The sequence below is a fragment of the Heterodontus francisci genome, chromosome 20, assembly GCF_036365525.1.
Source record: "Heterodontus francisci isolate sHetFra1 chromosome 20, sHetFra1.hap1, whole genome shotgun sequence".
NCBI lineage: Eukaryota > Metazoa > Chordata > Chondrichthyes > Heterodontiformes > Heterodontidae > Heterodontus > Heterodontus francisci.
The window spans coordinates 51,141,187-51,164,450 of NC_090390.1; the positions used below are offsets into that span (position 1 = coordinate 51,141,187).

Genomic DNA, 23,264 nt, shown 5'->3' on the forward strand with positions numbered 1-23,264 from the left:
TGTTACAACCTGCCAACCAGAGAACAAAGCCTTTATCCCTACTTGGTCACCTACCTCCCAACTAATTACCAACCCATGTCACAAGGTTTCTTGCAATTCCATGCACTCTCATTTTTGCTAATAATCTCATGAGGAACCTAATCAAATGCCTTAAGCAAGTTCACTTAAACAACATACATAGATGCTCCCCCATACTAGTGACCTCCTCAAAATATTCAACTAGATTAATCAGACAGTAGTAGCACTCTCACCTTTGAGTCATAACAGTGTGAGATCAAGACCCACTCCCAAGTTTTGAGCACAAAATCCAGGCTGACACTTCACTTCAGTACTGAGGGAGTGCTGCACTGCCGGAGGTGGCGTCTTTCTGATGACACATTAAACCAAGATCCTGTTTGCTCTCAGGTGGATGCAAAAGATCCCATGGCACTATTTCGAAGAAGAGTTCTTGCTAATGTTCATCCCTCAAGCGACATCACTAAAACAGAATATCTGGTCATTATCTCATTGCTGTCGATCAGACCTGGCTTTGGCAAATTGGCTGTTGCATTTGCTACACATCGGAAAAGTACTTAGCGCTGTACAGCACTTTATGACGTCCAGGGGTCATGTGAAATGCTATATAAATGGAAGTTCTTTATTAAAAAACACAACCCATAAAAGATAGAATGTTAATTTTCACAAGTTCAAGAAGAAAGGCCACAGGCAGCTAGATTTAGAAAATGTGCACAAGAGCCTGTTGGGCCAGAACGACCAGCACTGTGAAACAATTCACCATACAGTCTCAGGTGGCCAAAAATATTTTAACTATTATGATCATGATGATTCTATACATGTGGGGACAGCACGAGGCATCTTGGAGCAAATATAGCTAGGAGAATGGATAGTCAATTTAGTGGTGATTAATCCCTGTCCAGGAAGGTGTTAGGGATATTGTCCGGTTGCTGCCTCAGGTTACAATTAATAGAAATGCGCAAAGGACACAGAGCTGTTAGATTTTAAACATAAACCTATGAGATACAGCCTGAACCTGGAAGCTAAAAATACAAAAGGTAAATTTTTGCAGTTATTAGTCTGAAAGGTAATGCCAAAAACAAGCTAGCCCATGGAAAGGCCAGACACGACACACAATTTATAATTTTATCTCATGTTTGCAATTATAGAAGTGAAATTCAGCTAAGAAAGTTGTATTTGATTTTATCGCAGGGACCGTTCTCTCCATGATACTCTGGTCTATGCCACAGTCACCCACAACACTCCCTCCCCTTCCCAAGGTATCTTTCCATGCAAGCACAGGAGATGCAACACCTGCCCTTTTACCTTCTCATTTCTCACTCACATCCAAGGTCCCAACCATTTCTCCCAGGTGAAACAGCAACTTAACTGTACTACTTTCAATTTAGTATACTGAATTCGCTACTCATGATGTGCTCTCCTCTACATCGGGGAGACCAAACACAGACTGAGTCACTGCATTACAGAACACCTTTGTTCTGTCACATGCATGACCCCGAGCCTGTTATTTTAATTCTCCACTTTGATCCTATTCCGATCTTTCTGTCCTAGGCCTCCTACAGTGTTCCTATGAAGCTCAACGCAAGTTGGAGGAACAGCACCTCATCTTTTGACTGGGCACTTTACAGATTTCTGGACTCAACATTGAGTTCAACAATTTCAGATCATAACCTCTGCCTCCATTTAGTTTCCTTTTTCTTCATTTTTTTTCTCTCTTGTTTCTCTCTTTTCTTCCTTTCGGACAACAGCTGTTCGTGATCCTGCCATTCACACCTCCTTTAGACAAGTCTTTTGTTTCTTTACTTGTCCCATTACTACTCCCTCTGGCCTTACGCCATGACACCATTTGTGATTTAATCTCTCCTGCTCTCCAGCCTATTACAGACCTTCCCTTTTGTCCTTTTTCACACCCTCCACCCTTTCACTTACTCAAAACCTGTTGCATTTCTAACTTTTCTCAGTTCTGACAATAGGTCACAGTCTTGAAATGTGAACTCTGTTCTTCTCTCCACAGATGCCGCCAGACTTGCTGAGTATTTCCAGCATTTTTCATTTCAGATTTCCAGCATCCACAGTATTTTGCTTTAGATTTAACTGTTGTTCTGTGAAATAATGCAGCTAAACTATTCATATCTGACTGCATCTCACACTTCCAGTCTATCTTCAAAGTTTAGAAATAAAAACAGTAAATGCCAGAAATGGTCAGCAGGTCAGGCTGTGGGAGAGAGAAACAGAGTTCATGTTTCAGGTCAATAACCTTTCATTAGTACCTGTTTTTATTTCAGATTTCCAGCATCCGAAGTATTTTGCTTTTGTATTAGTGTTCAAAGTTTTAGAAGTGAGTTTAACGAGATCTTCAAGATGATAGGATAAACTGTGCTAAATTGTTTCTATTATTTAGCAAGATAGCAACAAGAAACCACAAGTTTAAAATAATCACAAAGAATGAAAGAAGTAGTTAGGAAATTAATAATTCCTTAACCAGAAAGCATGGTTAGAAGGTGAGATTCTCTGGCACAAAATGGTGCTGAAGCAGGAATCATAACTACTTTTAAAAGGGAATTAGGTAGTCACTTGTAAAAGTGGAGTACTAAAGATAATGGGGGCTGAGCAACAGAGTGGGATTAGACTAAGCAGCTTGTTAAACTCCAGAAAGCTTGTTATGGAAGGATAATGCTGGAGCCTATTGTTACGACCAGGTGAGAAAGGGGTCGGGGTTTCCTCTCAGCTTTTTCCTGGTTTGACTATAAAAGGGTTTAATTTTTAAAACACCATGTTTTTAGCTTCCCCTCAGTGAATCCTTGTTCACTGCTCTCCAATTGTAATGAGAAAGAAATCAACCGGACAGGTTTTCTTAAGATTTAAACAAGAAAGGTGTAAGTTTATGAACCTTAAAACTCTAATTCGGTTAAAACTACTAAAAATATGCGACGATGCTAGCATGCATACGTGATAAACACACACGCAGATAGAGACAGTAAAGGGGAAAGAGTCAAGGGGAAAGGTTTGAAGCAATAGCTGGAGTTTATTTACTGTCTTTTGAGTTTGATGTAAAATCTTTGATTCCAATTCAATCTTGCCCTCTCGTTGGGGCCCAGTGCACTTTTAAACTTGTTTCAATGGTTTGCTGTCTTGAGGCTTAGTTTCCTTCTGAGCGTCCCTGTCTGTGTGAGAGGGAGAGAGAAAGAGAGAGCGAGAGAGAAAGAGACCTTCCTTCTCTGTTGTCTTCGAATTGCAATCTGACTCAAACTGTTCTGTGAACACAATTCAAATCCAAACCTGGGCCAGCAGGTTAGCCATGTGAACAGCTTTATTTTTAAACAAACTCTCCTGCATTTTTGTGCATTCTCCATCCCAGCAGACACCCTCAGTAGGGGGCGGGGGGCAGGAATGGAATGCTGGCTTCTTACACATTCAGTATCCAGTGATCAAAATCCATTTGGGTTAATTGGATCGGGGAGCAGTTCCATTGTCTTCTCCAGGCAACTATCTCTTACAATGCAAATGTTTCCAGCCACTGTTGTTATCTCTTTAAGCAAGTCATCTTTTCAGTCTGGCAACAGTTTAAAATTAATGTTTCATATGACAGAATTAATATGTGTTATTCTTGGCAGGTGGGGCTTTCATGACACTATCTTTACTCAGTTTCACATTTATTGTATAGAGTAAAAGGATTACAAACATGTAGCGCCTCACTCAAAACCCTCTATCAGTCTTAGTAAGTGTCTGCTTATAAGTGCTCAAGTAAGAGCTCAAGTAAGACACCAATTAACACCCTCCACCTGCATATAATCAAACAATTGATACACAATTAACAGATTCCCTTCTTTCTTTTAGAATACAACGTGGATTAATATGCTCAAACATTTCAAAATAAATTCCATATTATGCACAAATTATTAACATGCTGAAAGAACATTGCAAAATAAATTAAAATAAATTCCATATTGGGTACAAAGTATAACATTGGGAGACGCACCCCTGACAATTTCTTTGTACTAGCATTTCTTTTTGTGAAATAATCGGATAGCTAATGACTTGCATCTACCCATTTAAGTTTGGAGATTTCCTTTTGCTCCAGAAGTTGTTTCAATCCAGCATGGTCAATATGTGGTCTTTTCTCACTCACAGTTTTTGTAGAGCGTACATTGTCCCACAAAGAATGATTATCCACATAACATTCAATGGGTATTATATCTTCAGTATGTCCCTTGTTCAGAATTTCAGCCAAAATATTTAACAAATAGAACTCCATATTCACTGCTTCCACAAGACTCAGTGTTTCAGCAGCTAAAGTGCTTTTAATGACCCATTTTATTTTCTTAGCCTCCCAAGCTCAAGGACAACATTTCCCATTTTCACCCATCAGAAATATTATGAAACTAGCTGCACTCAAATACCCATCAGTAACATTAACAGGTAAAGCATCACTAAAAATTATTAGCTTCATGTTCTTTGGGTCGAAACTTCAGTATACATTTCTCCAGATTTAGTTTTTTTAAATGTTTTATTTGCCCTTCAAACACACTCAACTTTCAGATGTTTCCAAATTCCAGCACATCAAAACTAGCATCAGGCTAGAGAGCGCAACCAGTTTAATTGACCAAACTTCACAACTGCTCAGTCTCTGCTATAGATATATCATCTTTCTGTGATGACCTAACAAGATTAACCAGGATAGGAGTAACACACTCTAAATAGGATTGTTGATTTAAAATTATTCCAGACTCAGTCTCCTTAATATTTAAACCAATATATTTAAAGGTCCTCCAAGCCTGACTCCCAATCTTAAATTCTGCCCTAATTTTAATAACTATTTCTCAAAATCCACAGTACCACCCCATAAGAAATCATCAAAGTGCATCATGAAGATGCCTGCAGGTTTCCCTTTATGATACCAATAAAACATTGCAGGATCTGCTTTTAGATGAGCACAACCAATTTTCAACAAAACAGAGCTCACTGAGAAATACCACATCCAGGAAGCATCATTAAGGTCACAGTTGCATTTGGTCAGTTTCCATAGTTTACGTTATGCATCTGCTGCCTCTTTCTATGGTTTCAGAAACACTTGTCTCTGAAAAATACCACCCTGCACAAATGTGGCTTTTATGCCAATGGAGCTACACTCCCATGAATGTGGCCAAAGAAGAGCCAAAAAGATTTTCAAGATTACTTTACCAGCTGTAGGAGTCCATTCTAACATTGGTATCACACAGTTGCTCTTCCAAACCCCTCTCAACTAGCCTTGCTTGAGCCTTATAAGTTCCACCGGAAAGGACTTTTTCAGTACAAACAAGGCTGGCTGTCCCCATCTGGTACGTCAGAATAAACTCCAAACTCTCTCCAACTCTCTAATTACTTAAGTTTTGCTTCTCTGATTAGTTTATCCTCAAGTTTATATGCGACCACTAAAAATCACAGTCATGAGGACTTCTGCTTCTAGTTCGATTTCGAGACTGCTCTCTAGCCTTTGTTTCATTACGGAATCTGCTCAAACCACGGCCTCTATTAGCACTTTGATGTCTTTCGGGATTACTGCTAGAAGATCTCCCTTGCACATTATCGGAGGCTCTTTCTCCAGTACGTGATCGCTTCCTTACGCAAGAGTCACTTCCAGGCCCACTATTAGAACTTGCACTGCGCTTTTTCACCCTCCACTCTTTCACCCCATTCTGCCAGTCCATGGACCTTGCTTCTTGGCCATCATCTTGAACATTTAACCAATACTTAAACTTGCCTGTAGATATTCCTGCACGTACCACAATTATTGCATCCCTCCATCTATTAGACCCCTCTGGAATATATGTCACCCGAGTACCTACTTGGAGCATTGTCCTTTGGATGCGATAGCTCTTTCTTGAGCGTCATGATTGCTCACATTACAATCCAAACTTTGATCTACCTCATCCTGTTCCTCAGGACCTTCATCACAAAACATGAATATTTGAGGTACAAGGTGCATCGTTTCCCTCCATCAACTGCTCAGATTCTGAAATTTTGTAATCAACCCCGATCAATCGTGAGGAAGGAACTTTAACAGTTTGATTTCCATGCTTGATAACTACTGTCTTACCATCACAACTGATTACCTTACCAGGGCCCTTCTATTCCCTATGACCCTCTCTTTTATAATACACCAAATCTCCTGAATTAAATTCCGCTTCAGATGGCCTTATACGATGCCTCAGAGCACTCCGAATTTTCTCAGAGACCTCGGCCTTGATGAAAGCCCGTCTCTCTGCCTATAAAGCATTCAAATGTGCAGAAAAAACTAAGTGTAGTACCTTCTAGAGCAGGAGGACTGTCACACAGCACAGAAGGCAATTTGGGATTCAGCCCATAGACCAACTGATAGGGACTATAACTTCCAACCATCTGAACTGAATACTTTGCATGAACTGCCCATGCCAGGGCAGTTGTCAACTTGCAGTTTGGCTGGTCAGCTAATATTTTATGCAGCATTTCATCAACCACTGCGTGATTCCTTTCACAGAGCCCATTGCTGAAAGGACTTTCAGCTGCAGTATTCATAACCATAATGTTCATGTTTTCACATGACTCTGAACTTGTCACTGGCAAATATCCCCTCCATTATCAGACAGAAACTTAGCTGGTGCCCCAAGTCTAGTCCCTATCCATTTCTCCATAATTTTGTCTATAATCACCCTTTTTGTCCTTGTTATTTATTATTGTAGACAGACAAAATCTGGTTGCTAAGTCTATAAAATGCAGAATGAAAATATTTTTGGCTTTGTCCCACACCTTTAAATCCATGGCAACTACCTCGTTAAAGTCATGAGCCAATGAAACACTGAGAATAGGACATGATGGTGTCCTCCAATACTTTTTACAGATTTCACATTTTTCACTAATCCCTCCTATTATCCTCGTATATTCTTCATCAATCACTCCTGCATCCTTCAGCAGGGTTTTTAATCTCTGACAAGAAGGGTGACCAAATTGTCTGTGTAACTTTAAGACAATTTGTTTTTTATCTCTGATTCTTAACACCTGATGCCATTAATACTATTCTAACACTGACTAAAAACATTAGGTTTTAAGTGTATACAATAACACCCTGACTGAGTAAACTGCAAATTCACTGACTTTCCAAAAACAATTGCCTTATCATGCTCCAATATCGAATTTTGTTAGTGCCTTTTTCATTGAAGGCTTGCTCAACAGTAAAGGTATCTCACTGGAGACTACTTCAGTACTGATAAAGTGGCTTACTCCAGCTATTTTACATGGAATTACTACTCTCTTCAGTGACTTCAAGGTGTTGTCATCACCAAACCTAAAGCTGGCAGTACTCTTATACTCTTCAACCTTGTGTCGATCCTCACTACTAACTGAATCCAGATAACATTGTAACCAATCAGTTCCACATACTGTTGAATTGCAAGTACTATCCAATACAGCACAGTTGACTGAATCCGCCACTAACACATTCATTCCAGGACTAAAACTCCTTGTGACTAGTACAATTCATTCAGATTCAACAGTATCTTCCTTGTCTGCCTCAGAATTATTTGTGTCGTGTATTATTTTGAGGATTCTGCCCCTCCGCTTAGAGTAGTTCATTGCATTAAGATATTTTGAGTCACATCTGAAAATTACTGGGATTCATTAGCCTATGATTGCTGTTCCAATTCTGTATTCCTCTGTAATAGTCAGATCTGCTAAAGGTGCTTTCATCCTCATTCTTCCTTCTTTAACTCTTCCAATGCACTTATGCCTGCTTCCAGTATCTGGACCATTTCAAAAGCGAGTAAACATGGAGTCCTCCATTCTTTTTGCCACCGCAGAATGCCCTGTTTGTTCTACCACCGCTGCTGGAAATGACTGTCACCCCAGGAAGTTCTTTAAGGCAGCAGACATTTGATTCAACAGGGAGTGTTTGTCCAAGAACCAAATCCCAGTTAGAACAAGAAGCCTGTCCATATGCAACACCCAAGCACAATCTAGCAATTTAAATGCTAGCACTGAACCAGGTATCTCCAAATTGAATTTCCTCAATCTTATATACAGTCTATTAAAGTCCATGATATATTCCTCAATTGAATAACCATCTGTTTTCTGAAATCTATCAAAGTCTGACTATGCCTCATATGCATTCAATAGGTCATCTTTCTTATAAATTTCATCCAAGAATTTTAACAGAAGATCCAACCCTTCATCAGTATTCAACTGATGAGCATCCAGTTCACAAAACTCTTTACTTCTGATTTTACTTTTGGTAGGAAGTCACAACACCAAGGTTTCCTCTTTAGTACAGATGTAACCCCTGTTCACATATCCACTTCATTCTTCTGGTCATATGGTTCAGACTCAGAAAACATCAGAGGGTAATCATACCCTGACAATTTACACTTGCTTTCTGCCATATTTTCCATAATAGCCCAAGAGATTTTAGTTTTCTATGTAAAAATAAATTCCTAGTTTCCAACCTTCAGCTTTAAGCAACCATCCTCTGTTACCACGTTAAACTCCAGAAAGCTTGTTATGGAAGGATAATGCTGGAGCCTATCTTTTACTCTGTACTGTCTATGTGAAACTGAGTAAAGGATTACAAACATGTAGCTCCTCACTCGAACCCTCCACCAGTCTCAGTAAGTGTATGCTTTTCATTGCTCAAGTTCCCAATTAACACCCTCCACCTGCATATAATCAAACAATTGATACACAATTAGCAGATTAACACAGTTTATGTAAAGAAAGCATTGCCTCAGACCTAATTTGCAGAATACCTGTTTTGGTGCTGCACAACACATGATTTTATGAACTAAGTATCAAGAATACTTTTAGCACCCAAGTGAAAAGATATAATTTGATGATTTTACATTTAGTTAAGAGTTTGTGTAGATATTACTTCGAAGAGTAAACAGTACGATTACATTTGAAATGTTTATGAAAATAAGATGAAGTAAAAGAGGGAAGATAATTATTGGGGGTGTGAAGGATGTCAATCAATTTATATACTTTATGCAATTTGGACTATTTAAATATTTTGTCAAAAATCATAAATATTCTCAGATCCAAAACATTACCAAGTGACACTGCAATCAATTGAGGTGGTTATTGGTGCAGTCATCAGAAATAAACTAGGTACAATCAATAAACGGCTATTTTATATGTAAACATGAAGATCAGCATGGTGGGAATGGTGCCTGTTGACTGAAGGATTGAAAATGTTATACCCCTGGAAGAGGGATAGACCTGGTAACTACAGGTCAGTCAGTCTATCATCAGTGGTGGAAAAGTACTAGAGACCTCAAGGATAAAATTAATTCTTGGGAGAACATTTGTTAATAAGGGACAGTTAGCACAGATTTGTTAAAAGGCAAACGGTGTCTGACTAACCTGACTGAGTTTGTTGATCAAGTAACAGATAGAGTTGATGAAGTTAGTGCTGTAGATGTATATGTGGACTTTTAAAAAGGTATTTGATAAACACCACATAACAAATTTATTCAGAAAATAGAAGCACATGGTCCTACAGGGACGACAATATCCTGGGTCTGTAATTGACTAAGGGATAGGTGGCAGAGAGTAGTGGTGAACAGATGTTTTTCTGACTGGAGTGATGTTGCAGTGGGGTCAAAAACAAAGAAGGCATGCTAAACCTTTGCAATTCTTTGGGTATGCCTCAGCTGGAATACTGGGATAGATTTTGTAGTCAGCGGTGAAGTAGTGACTCCCATCATTGACCTCGAAGAAAGCAGTCTCCGTGGCACAATTTCCCCTTTCCCGACAGTAGTTTGAATCTGGCACCAAGTCAAGGGGATTTCCAGGTGTGCAGCAGCAGTGATGTCAGCAATCAGGGTAAGCAGCCAATCAAATTGAGGAAGTTAACCAGGAAGTTAAAAACACATTATCCTTCACTTTGAAATTTCAGATAGTGAAATAAATGATTACGATTGGATTTAGACAGAAGCTAAAATATCAATATAAACAAACTTGAAAAAAAATTAAAATGTACATTTTTATCTTAGCTGAACATTCCACAAATATAAAATTAGTTTTTCAGGGCCAGTAGGGTAATTATGAAGTTAGCATGCCATTAAAAACTCAGTTATCCTTCATTCAACAAGGTGCAACTTTTTCAAGGGTTTTTACAGCAAGACTAACAGCATAAGAGTGGAAATTTTTCTGAATTTACTGATTGCTTAGGGATTGCACTCTGGGGGGACATCACCACCACGCCCTGTGGAGGAGCACTGAATCACTGACAGCAACCTTTAGATCTCTGCGCTGTTCTACACATGTGCAAACTCTCGAAGTTGTTGTCAGTTTCAATGGAATAATGATGGCAAACGCTGACAGTTTCGCTGTCATAACCACAGCAAAATCTGAGCTATGTGTAAAGTTCTGGGCATCAAACTTTAGGAAGGTCGTTATCTGATACAGGCTGAATGTCAACTCTCGACACCTCCTTCTATGTCCCCCAGACCACGACCCCATCCCTGAGCTTCAAGCCATTGTTTTCTCTGGAGATTTTTCCTCCACAGCCTCACACAGCCCGCTCTACGTCCTTCCCAAGATCCTCAAACAGGACTGCCCTGGTAGTCTCATTGTTTCAGCCTGTTCTTACCTCACAGACTTAATTTCTTCCTATTTCAACTTTATTTTTTCTCCCTTCGTCCAGTCTCTTCCCACCTACATCCCTGGCGCCCTATGCCAGTTGAACAGTGTCCAGTGTCCTGGCCCTGACCATCTCTTTTTTACTATATCCAATCCCTCTACAGCTCCATCCCCCAGCCACAATGGCCTAAGTAAGGGCTCTCTGTTTCTTCTTTGAACTGAGGCCCACTAGCAATGTTCCCTCTAAATTTTCTTTGCACTGGGTGGGCTACGAGCTCCTCTGAGCATGACTTTTTTTGTACATGGGCAGCTTACATTTTAAAAGTCAGTGAAATCTCCTGAAGTGGAGCAGTCTGTTTATTTTAATGTGTGGTATATTCCAGATTGCCTTGTGACCACACATGTGCGCATCTTAGAAGAAACACTACTCTTCTCATACTGGGCCCATTTTGCCTCCACCTCACTGGTCACAATTTATCTCTCCTCACACAGCCCGTTCTCCATCTCCTCACTCATCCTGTTCTACCTCTGCTCAAACGTCTCATTCTGCTTCTGCTCAGGCATCCTCTTCTACCTGTACTCGTGCATGTCTAATTATAACATTCTGCTCACTGGTTGCATTCTCCCTCTCTTCACACATCCCTTTCTATCCTTTCTCACATTGTCTCACTCTATCTTTCCTCAAACATCCCACACTTCGGCTGTTAACTCCCCTTTCACAACATAACAGCTCACATTTTCAGGAGAGATGATGAAATGCTAAATGAGTCAGAAAGATTCCCACAGCTTGAAAGTCTGGGATTAGATCATAAACCCATTCATCTCACCAAATAATGAAAAGAAAGTCACATAATCTGGTGTCTCACCCATTATGAATTAGCATAGGCAACTTCAATGAACCTACGGTTTCCAGGCTGGTATATGTGCCTCAGTCAATGCTAAAGGTAGGTTTTCATTGGCTATGCTCCAAATATATGATCAATAACCCAATCTGCAGGCCAGAAAGCATTCAATGCTTACTGGGACTAAATTGTTGATTAATTTCACCCCTGACCATGTTTGTTGATCTGGCCATGATGGTTTGTGGCTCATTGCTGTGCGACTTGCTGGGCCATTCAGCTCCAGGTCAAGTCCTGGGGCATTGAGAACTACTGAATGGGGAGCACTCCCAAGTTGCGCTCGAATTCAGGACTGGCAAGCAGACAGTCCCTGGATCCTAGCATTTTCATTCAGTTCAGGCCTTCCCCTTTCCTCACAGGCTGACCAGCTACTGGGGAATTTTCCTGAGTCTCTCCCTATCCCTTGACTGAGGAATCTGAGCATTCTCACCTTCTGAGGTTCAGGCACACCTAGCACTCTGAAGCCCTGTCCGGTTCCACACCTACCACCTCCCGCCGCATACTGACCATCTCGCTGCTCCTCCAAAAACAGATTTCCTCTCCCCACGTTTGCTGCTCCTCCAATCACAGATTCGCTCTTTTAGACACTCGCTCCTCCAACCACAGATTTCCTCTCTCCCACACTTGCTGTTCCACCAATCATGCTTGCAGATTTTCCCGTGCTCTCTCCAGCCACGCAAGCTTTTTCTACCTACTCTATCAAACCCCATCATCTTGAAGACCTCTCTGAGGTGACCTCTTAACCTTCCCTGTTCCAAGCAAAAACAGTCCTAACTTTTCCAACCTTTTGTAAACATCTTGTCAACTTGCCCTCTCACCTTTAAGGATTTGTCTCTTTGGACTCCAAGGTCTCTCTACTTTGCTCATCTGGACTGGGCCATTTGTAGTATACTGTCTTTCCATATTAGTTCTCGTGAAGTGTATTATCTTACACTTCTCTGCATTGAACTCAATTTACCATGCTTCTGCCCATTTCACCATCCTGTTCATGTCACCCTGAAGTCTATAACCATCCACCTCACAATTGACTATGTGGCCAAGTTTCGTATCAAATGGGCGGCACAGTGGTGCAGTGGTTAGCACCGCAGCCTCACAGCTCCAGCGACCCGGGTTCAATTCTGGGTACTGCCTGTGTGGAGTTTGCAAGTTCTCCCTGTGTCTGCGTGGGTTTCCTCCGGGTGCTCCAGTTTCCTCCCACATGCCAAAGACTTGCTGGTTGATAGGTTAATTGCCCATTATAAATTGCCCCTAGTATAGGTAGGTGGTAGGGGAATATAGGGACAGGTGGGGATGTGGTAGGAATATGGAATTAGTATAGGATTAGTATAAATGGGTGGTTGATGGTCGGCACAGACTCGGTGGGCCGAAGGGCCTGTTTCAGTGCTGTATCTCTAAACTAAACATCTAAAAACTTTATAAAGCTGCTCCCGACACCTGAGATTAGGTCTTTCATAAAAATTAAACGGAGTAATGGACGCAAAACTGGCCCTTAGGAAATACCACTGCAAACCGCCTCCCACTCTGAAAAACATCCATCCAGCACTAACCACTCCTTCCTGTCACTGAGCCAAATCCATATACATACCACTACACTTGCAAATTACTTGAACAGTTGCAAAGCACTTTTGAACATCCTGAGGTCATTCAAGGTGCAATATAAATGAAATTCTTTCTGCCTAACTCTTCAGCTTTTCTCGTGTGTTTAGGTCATCACTCATGTACACATCTCACATCCCCAGAAAGATGGATCTCAATCTATTTGATCAGACCCCTAGCTAACTAGGGTCATCATACAAAGGGTCATCACAGAATTTCTGTACATCACAGGACACTAACAGAACCAATATCCCCACAAATAAGCAGTTTGTCATACATTGGCAAACCCAGCCCTGTCGACCATGCAAAGTCCTCCTTACTAACACAGAGTCACAGATTTATACAGCCCAGAAACAGACCCTTCAGCCCAATGCACCTGCGCCAACCATCAAGCACCCATCCAATCTAATCCCATTTTCCAGCACTTGGCCCGTAGCCTTGTATGCTATGGCGTTTCAAGAGCTCATCTAAGCACTTCTTAAACGTTGCCTCTACTACCCCTTCAGGCAGTGTGTTCCATATTCCAACCACCCTCTGGGTGAAAAATTTTTTCCTCAACTCCCCTCTGAACCTCCTGCTCCTTACCTTAAATCTATGCCCCCTGGTTATTGACCGATCCGCTAAGGGAAAAAGTTTCTTCCTATCTATCCTATCAATGCCCCTCATAATTTTGTACACCTCAATCAAGTCCCCCTCAGCCTTCTCCGCTCCAAGGAAAGAAACCCCAGCCTATCCAGTCTTTCTTCATAGCTGAAATGCTCCAGCCCAGGCAACATCCTGGTGAATCTCCTCTGCACCATTTCCAATGCAATCACATCCTTCCTATAATGTGGTGACCAGAACTGTACACAGTACTCCAGGTGTGGCCTAACCAGCATTTTATACAGCTCTAACATAACCTCCCTGCTCTTATATTCTATGCCTCGGCTAATAAAGGCAGGTATCCCATATGCATTCCTAACCATGCTGTGCTGCTGCCTTCAGTGATCTATGGACAAGTACATCAAGGTCCCCCTGTACTCCCTAGGGTCCTAACATCCATTGTATATTCCCTTGCCTTGTTAGTCCTCCCAAAGTGCATCACCTCACACATCTCAGGATTAAATTCCATCTGCCACTACTCTGCCCATCTCACCAGCCCAACTATATCGTCCGGTAATGAGGCTTTCCTCCTCACTATCCACCACCAATTTTCGTGTCATTTGCGAACTTACTGATCATACCTCCTTTTTTCACGTCTAAATCATTAATGTACACTACAAACAATAAGGGTCCCAGCACCGATCCCTGAGGTACACCACTGGTCACAGGCCTCATTCGCAAAAACAACCTTCAACCATCACCCTCTGCCTCCTTCCATTAAGCCAATTTTGGATCCAATTTGCCAAATTACCCTGGATCCCATGGGCTCTTACCTTCTTAATCAATCTCCCATGTGGGACCTTATCAAAAGCCTACTGAAGTCCATGTAGACCACATCAACTGTCCTACCTTCATCTACAGATCTCGTCACTTCCTGGAAAAATTCAATCAAATGTGTTAGACACAATCTCCCCCTGACAAAGTCATGCTGACTATCCCTGATCAATCCCTGCCTCTCCAAGTGGAGATTAATCTTATCTCTCAGAATTTTTTCCAATAGTTTCCCTACCACTGACGTTAGACTCACTGGCCTATAATTACCTGGTTTATCCCTGCTACCCTTCTTGAATAATGGTACAACATTTGTTGTCCTCCAGTCCTCTGGTACCTCTCCTGTGGCCAGAGAGGATTTGACAATTTGTGTCAGAGCCTCTGCTATCTCCTCCCTTGCCTCACATAGCAGCCTGGGATACATCTCATTTGGGCCTGGGGTTTTATCCACCTTTAAGCCCACTAAAACAGCTAATACTTCCTCCTTTTCAATGCTAATTTGTTCGAGTATATCACAATCCCCCTCCCTGATCTCCACACCTACATTGTCCTTCTCCATTGTGAACACAGATGAAAAGTAATCATTTAAAACCTCACCTATGTCCTCCAGCTCCACACACAGATTGCCACTTTGGTCCTTAATGGGCCCCACTCTTTCCCTGGTTATCCTCTTGCCCTTAACATACTTATAAAACGCCTTGGGATTTTCCTTCATCTTGTCTGCTAGTGTTTTTTATACCCCATCTTCACTCTCCTAATTACTTTTTTAAGTATTTCCTTGCACTTTCTATATTCCTCTTGGGCCTCTGTTGTTTTCAGCACTCTGATTCTGCCCTAAGCCCCCTTTCTTTTTCCTTATCCAATCCTCTGTGTCCCTTGACATCCAGGGTTCCCTGGATGTTTTGGTCCTACTCTTCACTTTTACGGGAACATGTTGGACCTGAACTCTCACTATTTCCTTTCTAAATGACTCCCACTGGTCTGATGTAGACTTTCCTATAAGAAGCTGCTCCCAGTTCACGTTGGCCAGATCCTGTTTTATCATATTGAAATCTGAACATCTGGGGGCTTGTACCAAAGTTGGAAGAACTGTCCCATAGACTAATCAAGGAACAGCCTGACAGTCATACTCACCGAATCATACCTACAGACAATGTCCCAGACACGGCAATCGCCGGGTATATCCTGTCCCACTGGCAGGACAGACCCAGCAGAGGTGGCAGCACAGTGGTATACAGTTGAGGGAATTCTCTGGGAGTCCTCAACATCGACTCCAGACCCCATGAAGTCTCATGGCATCAGGTCAAATACAGGCAAGGAAGCCTCCTGCTGATTACCACCTACCACCACCCATCTCCCCACCCACCCCCCCCACTTGGCTGATGCTCCTCCATGTTGAACAGTCCTTGGAGGAAGCACTGATGGTAGCAAGAGCACAGAATGTACTCTGGGTGGGAGACCAAAAGTGGCTCGGTAGCACCACTGACTGACTGAGCTGGCCGAGTCCTAAAGGACATTGCTGCTAGACTGGGTCTGGGCAGGTGTAAGGGAACCAACAAGAGGGAAAAATATACTTGACCTCGTGCTCACCAATCTGCCTGCCACAGATGCATCTGTCCATGACAGCACTGGTAGGAGACTTGTGGAGAAGTCCTGTCTTCACACTTAGGATACCTGCCATATTGTTGTGTACTAAATGGGACAGAATTCAAACAGACCTAGCAATGCAGAACTAGGCATTCATGCGCTGCAGCAGAATCCTCCTCAAACACAATCTGTAACCTCATGGCCCGGCATATCCCCCACTCTACCATTACCATCAAGCTGGGGGACCAACCCTGGTTCAATGAAGAGTGCAGGATGGCATGCCAGGAGCAGCACCAGGCATACCTCAAAATAAGATGTCAACCTGGGGAAGCTACAATACAGGACTACTTGCGTGCCAAATAGAATAAGCAGCAAGCGATCCGATAACCAACGGATCAGATCTAAGATCTGCAGTCCTACCAAATCCAGTCGTGAATGGTGGTGGACAATTAAACAACTAATTGGAGGAGGTGGTTCCACATCCTCACTGAAGGGGGAGCCCAGCACATCAGTGCAAAAGATAAGGCATTTGCAACAATCTTCAGCTAGAAGTGCCGAATGGAGGATCCATCTTGGCCTCCTCCTGAAGTCCCCAGCATCACAGATGCCAGTCTTCAGCCAATTCGATTCACTCCACATGATATCAAGGAACAACTGAAGGCACTGGATACTCCAAAGGCTATGGGCCCTGACAACATTCCGGTAATAGGACTGAAGACCTATGCTCCAGAACCTGCCGCGTCCCTAGCCAAGCTGTTTCAGTACAGCTACTACACAGGCGTCTACTCGGCAATGTGGAAAATTGCCCAGGAATGACCTGTACACAAAAAGCAGGAAAGTCCAAGCCGGCCAATTACCACCCCATCAGTCTACTCTCAATTATCAGTAAAGCGATGGAATGTGTCGTCAACAGTGCAATTAAGCGGCACTTGCTCAGCAATAACTTGCTCACTGGCGTGCAGTTTGGGTTCCGCCAGGGCCACTCAGCTCCTGACTGCATTACAGCCTTAGTTCAAACATGGACAAAGCAGCTGAACTCAAGAGGTGAGGTGAGAGTGACTGCCCTTGACATCAAGGCAGCATTTGACCGGGTATGGCATCAAGGAGCCCTAGCAAAACTGGAGTCAATGGGAATTGTGGGAAAACTCTCCATTGGTTGGAGTCATACCTAGCGTGAAGGAAGATGGTTGTGGATGTTGGAGGCCAATCATCTCAGCTCCAGGACGTCACTACAGGAGTCCCACTGGGTAGTGTCTAGCCCAACCATCATCAGCTGCTTCATCAATGACTTTCCTTCAATCATAAGGTCAGAAGTGGGGATGTTTGATGAGTGCAGAAAGTTCAGTACCATTCGCGACTCCTCAGATACTGAAGCAGTCTGTGTCCATCTGCAGACCTGAATAACATTCAGGCTTGGGCTGATAAGTGGCCAGTAACATTCACATCACACAAGTGCCAGGCAATGACGATCTCCAACAAGAGAGAAGCTAACCATCTCGCCTTGACATTCACCAGCATCACCATCGCTGAATCCCTCACTATCTACATCCTGGGGGTTACCATTGACCAGAAACTGAACTGGAGCAGCCACAGTGGCTACAAAAGCAGGTCAGAGGCTGGAAATTCTTCGGCAAGTAACTCAACTCCTAACTCCCCAAAGCACTTCCACAATTTACAAAGCACAAATTAGAAGTGTGATGGAATATTCTCCCCTTGCCTGGATAGGTGCAGCTCCAACAGCACTCTGGAAGCGCGACACCATCCAGGACAAAGCAGCCCACTTGATTGGCACCCCATCTACAAACCTTAAACAAACATTCACTCCCTCCACCACCGATGCACAGTGGCAGCAGTGTGTACCATCAACAAGATGCACTGCAGCAACTCACCACGCCTCCTTCAAAACCCGTGACTTCTTCCACTTAGAAGGACAAGGGCAGAGGACCACCATCTGAAAGTTCCCCTCCAAGTTACACACCATCCTGACTTGGAACTATATTGCCGTTTCTTCACTGTCCCTGGATCAAAATCCTGGAACTCCCTTCCTAACAGCACTGTGGATGTGCCGGCACCAAATGAACTGTAGTGGTTCAAGAAGGCAGCTCACCACCACCTTCTCAAGAGCAATTGGGATGGGCAACAAATACTGGCCTTGCCAGTAATGCTCACATCCCATGAGATGAATAAAAAAAACTCATACCCTCAGTCGTTTCTTTTTTAGCTAATTAATAACTCTGTAACTCCCCTATTCAGACAACTAGTGCTTCTATCCACACTTTTTCCCCCCACATATAACTTTTTAAAATTAAAATATTCATGCTATTTCTTGATAGTTATACCTCGGTAACAACTCCAATTTTTGACTAGAAACACAATTCTTCTGAATGCTAGGTTCCTGTATTTGTGTGACCAATTGTCAGAGGGAAAATGCTAAGAGGCTTCTTAAAGCACGAGAGATGCAAATGCTTTTCACCAACTTCCACCGGTAATGTATTTTAATCAGAAAAACACAATATAAGTGTCTCAATTTATAATTTTTCTTCCCAACCAACAATGAATTCATGAAACAAAGGTCTAACCACATCAACATGAACACCTGAAAGACTGAGATTCAGTGCACTGAATCAGAATCATCTGGCTACAACAAGATGGTGAATAACATCGTGAATTTTAAATATCATCTGGTATTTAACACTAAAATTGACTCAGGCCAGCACGTTAATGTGAAGATAATTCAATTTGCAACAGCAGTGTGCATTTGACAGATTAAGAGGGAAGTAACAGAAAACTGAAGTTAATTATACCAAGCTTTCTTTTTTAAAAAGTTATCTAATGTTTTTAAGAATTCAAACTTTCTTGCACCAGATTTGCGAAATGATCACATGTAAAACTGACAACCAATATTCAAATTATTTGAAGGAACTAGCCTTTTGAGATGTTGCTTTTCTGCATTTTGTTGTTTCCAGGCAAAAATGCAACGTTGGACCAAACATGGAGTAGAAATATTGCAGTAAAGGTTCAGTGCTTCTTTCAATACTTACTTATTTTGCATCATGTTCATTATAACCCAGTCTGCAAGATAGACATTCTTTCCAATGAGATCTTTGAACATGATGAATGTCTCCATCAGGAAGTCCTGAAACAGAGTACAAATGTTCATTGTTTTTGCAAGGAATGGTCAAGACTGCTGCATTCCAAACCAATAAACAGCCAAATAGGCAAGCTGCCTTCCAGCAAATTCTGAACAATAAAACTAATTTTTTTTTCCAAAACTGGATGCATAATTTCAAGCAAGGTTTTGTAAACTCTCTTCCAACTTTAAGCTTATAATTTCAAAGTAAAACAATTAAAAATGATATTTTAATATCCCAATTACTTCTTTGTAATTCTGCATTCTAGCACCTTCACCTTACTAGATTATAACAAGCACTTTATTCTGAATGTTGTATTTCATAATGGAGATTAGATTTTGGGATCAGCTAGACGAACTATGGAGTCTTTACTAAATTTAAACTATCTTGTTCCAGAGTCTGGTATGTATAATGTGAAATGAGATGATTCTCTTCTGAATCATTGCTGGTGTTAGCCATGGCTCAGAAGGTCATGTGTTCAGGTCCCACTCCAGAAACCTGAGCACAAAATCGAGGCTAACACTTCAGTGCAATACTGAGGGAATGTTGCACTGTCAGAGGTGCTATCTTTCAAATGAGACATTAAATTGAGGCCCCATTTGCGCTCTCATGTGGACATGGCCAATGATTATCCCTCAATCAACATCACTAAAACATTATCTGGTCATTATCACATTGCTGTTTGTGGACATTGCTGCTGTGGTTTCCATATTGTAACAATAACTACACGTCAGAAGTACTTCATTGGCTTTAAAACATTTTGGGACTTCCTGAATCATGCGAGGCGCTATATAAATGCAAGTTCTTTCTTTTCTTTCTTTCATTCTACTTTGGCTCTTTGTACCTGATATTTGAGCTACTCTGCAATTAATTTGAATACGTTTTTTGTCCTGTATCTCACTCCACAAGATTTGAGCCACCATGAGTCATATGGTAAATCTAGACATATCAACTCACAAGAGATGCTGCCAGACCTGCTGAGTATTTCCAGCATTTCTTGTTTTTATTTCAGATTTCCAGCATCTGCAGTATTTTACTTTTAATAACTCACGAGAGAGATTAGCTGTGAATTGTACATTATTTAAAATTCCTTAATGATTCAGTTGATAATGAGCATTGCCCAGTGTGAAACTGAGTTATACAGACACAAGGTTCCAGGTTCAATTCCAGCTGATGAGTCACTATCTTCAGAAGAGGAGAGAACATTGAAATATCTATTATATATTAAATATATATTAAAATATATTATTTATTAAATAGTTAAATAGAACATTTCATTGAAAACTCATTGTAAACACCCAGAATACCTGTTAATTCTGTTATGGTACTGTGATAAATATTATTAATGTTAAATGGGTTACTTTGTCACACAATAGTTTCTATTTTATAGCAAGATTATACCACTCTGTGATTACAAAATCCAGCCAATGGACTCCTTCACTTCAAAATGCTTTTTGAAAAATGTTTTTTACCAGCTTTTTCCTTTAATAACTGAAATTTCTAATATCCAAAATAAGGGTTTAGAGGGAGTTTTACATATTTCACAATATTATTAAATGAATCACTAAAGTGTATTTTGTGTTTTTTAGTGCTTTCATTAAAGTTTTTCCTTGAAGACCTCAGCCTCTCCCAAAAGCCAAGGCTTAGATTTTATATCGCTGCCCAGAATTATGACTGAGAGCTGAATTTGGATCGTGCAGTCAGAGCATGTACAGTATATCTAATCTCCAAGGCTGCATCACTATTGTTCAGTCAACTCTACTAATGGGATATTTTTCTTTAACTTCTAGCACTTTCTGTCCAGCAGCTTTTCTTCAAATAATTTTGAAAAAGAAGATAAATTTCACAAGCATTACTGAGGAGAAATATCTATTAAGTGTACTTTTCTTTTAAAAAGAAAGGCTGCGAGAGTGAAAGAAAACATTGTTCTGATGATGCAGCTGGTGTAGATGTTACTTTTGTACTATGATCCTTAAAATATGTGTGTGTGTGTGTGTGAAAGAGAGAGATAGAGAGATAGAGAGAGAGAGATAGAGAGAGATAGAGATAGAGAGAGAGAGAGAGAGGAAAAAAGGAAGAAATATGTTTATGGCATGGGAGCCTCCAATCTGTCACCACAAGCATATGGAAAGAGGGAGAGTGGGTGAAGAATTAATGATAGAATTGAGTGACAGTAAAGAAGAGTGAAGCTGTGGGTTTGCATGGGCAGGTCAAAGGGTGGGAGAAAAGTACAGTGATAGAATTGAGGAAGATGGTAGGAAGGGAAACAAGTAGCGGGGAAAGTCAAGAGGTAGTAAATACGGTGAGAGCGATGGGGTAGGGGAAGGATGAGTGATTGGGCAACCAAATGGGAAGGCAGTGGTCAGCTACTAACTTATATGATCCAACAATATTCCACAAAACTTTCAAAGCCACTCTAACAGCAACCAAAGTTTACTTTAGAAAGTACTACTAAAAAAATTGAAAGTAATTTTGCAATAAATTTGAAGTGCTCAGTCAGGATGAAGTATGCTTACAATTCAACACTATTACTGTGGCACAATAGTGTTTCAAACACTATTGTGCACCTGTTCAATAGTTCATATATCTCAGTTTTGAAAACCAACTGCACAATATTATACAAAATTAGTCAGTTGTTCTACTTACCACAACATCTGATCGCATCTTTCCGTAGGTCTTAATTAAATGGGCATAATGGTAATCTTCCATCTGCCTTAGGATGGCTGTCATGCAAGCAACAAAATTGCCCTGAAGTGCAAAATAGCTAGTGTTATTACTTTTGGATCACAAAAATCAATGCCATCATGCATCTTACAATGCACCACCAATGATATTATCCTCTGGAAATATTCCTTTTAATCTGTTCTTAAAATCTCTTAAAATGAGGCTATGGGTCAATTTACATGGCAAGTTTAGGATTAATACAAAGTGATTTTAGAGGTGCTAAACTGGTAGCGCAAATGCAGAATCAGGGCCTAACCTGTATCCTGAGCAAAGAAGTGAGATTCTCTGGTATTGGTAGCCTCAGACTACTTTGATTTAATGCCACATGGGGTTACATAGTGTTGAGAGTGTCTGTTGGATCCTCTGGACACTTCAGGATAATTTTCAATTTACTGCTGGAGTATTAGCCAGTGTTGTGGGTTTGGTGTAAGTTTAGAAACTGACTGAATTTCCTTTCGACTGATTTGTTACATACGGTGTTCACATAGTGCTCCTTGGGGAACAATCTTGCAGATATTGATATTGATACTTTATTGATTTGGTTGCAATTTGCTCTTTGTTCTGGCTCCAGGTACTGTAAAATTGACCCATTTACTCCATGCAGTAGACTCCATTGCACTGGAGGCAGCACACACAAAAAAAAGTGAACCTGGATATATGCAGTTACTTGAAAGTTGTTACTGTGGCTTTCAATGCTGACTCCGATCAGCACTGGTACAAGATGTGAAAACTGCATTATCGGATTGATTTGGTTTGCCTAAGTGCTCAGCATGACCACCGACAAAGAAAAGGAGCTGGAGGAGGGTCAGGCTGGCTGGGCCAGAGTGGAAAGAGGGGCACCACCAGCAGCCATTTGTACTGTTGCTTCACCTCTGGCACCTCCTGTGGCATGGGAGAAATGAAGCACTGATTGAGGTAGTTCTCCATGATACCCTGGTACCAAAGCCACATCATACACATTAAAGCACGACCACCAAAAAGTCAGGAATGTTAGTAATAGTGCACAAAGCTACTTTCACTAGCTTTTCACATCTGTTCGAATTCATCCAATTGACATTTGATTGAAAAACATTTTTCTCTTAGTACCATCCATTACTAGGGTTGTTTACAACATAAGAAGCATTTCACTGGGAACTTCCTTGCGTGTTCTCATAATTAGCTACAGTAACTTCAGTGGAGGATCAGCAGAAATCCTGTTTAAGCGTAGATCTAGGGTTTCCCCTGATAGTACCTTGGCTGATCAGGAGGAGGACAGAGGAAACTTCCAGCATTAATGCTTTCAAAGAGATGTAGCTTGGTCAGGTATAAATAA

At 41.3% G+C, this 23,264-nt stretch overlaps 1 protein-coding gene across 2 annotated transcripts in view; it reads right to left on the reverse strand.

Annotated features, from left to right (window-relative positions):
• dock1 (dedicator of cytokinesis 1) overlaps nt 1-23,264 on the reverse strand; it is a 744,225-nt gene that overhangs the window by 256,208 nt on the left and 464,753 nt on the right. For both annotated transcript variants that reach the window (XM_068052738.1, XM_068052739.1), the window contains exons 28-29: nt 21,875-21,976; nt 19,139-19,233 (exon numbers count right to left, since the gene is read on the reverse strand). In XM_068052738.1, coding sequence (XP_067908839.1) covers nt 19,139-19,233; nt 21,875-21,976 — 197 coding nt within the window. The remainder of the gene's footprint in view (nt 1-19,138; nt 19,234-21,874; nt 21,977-23,264) is intronic.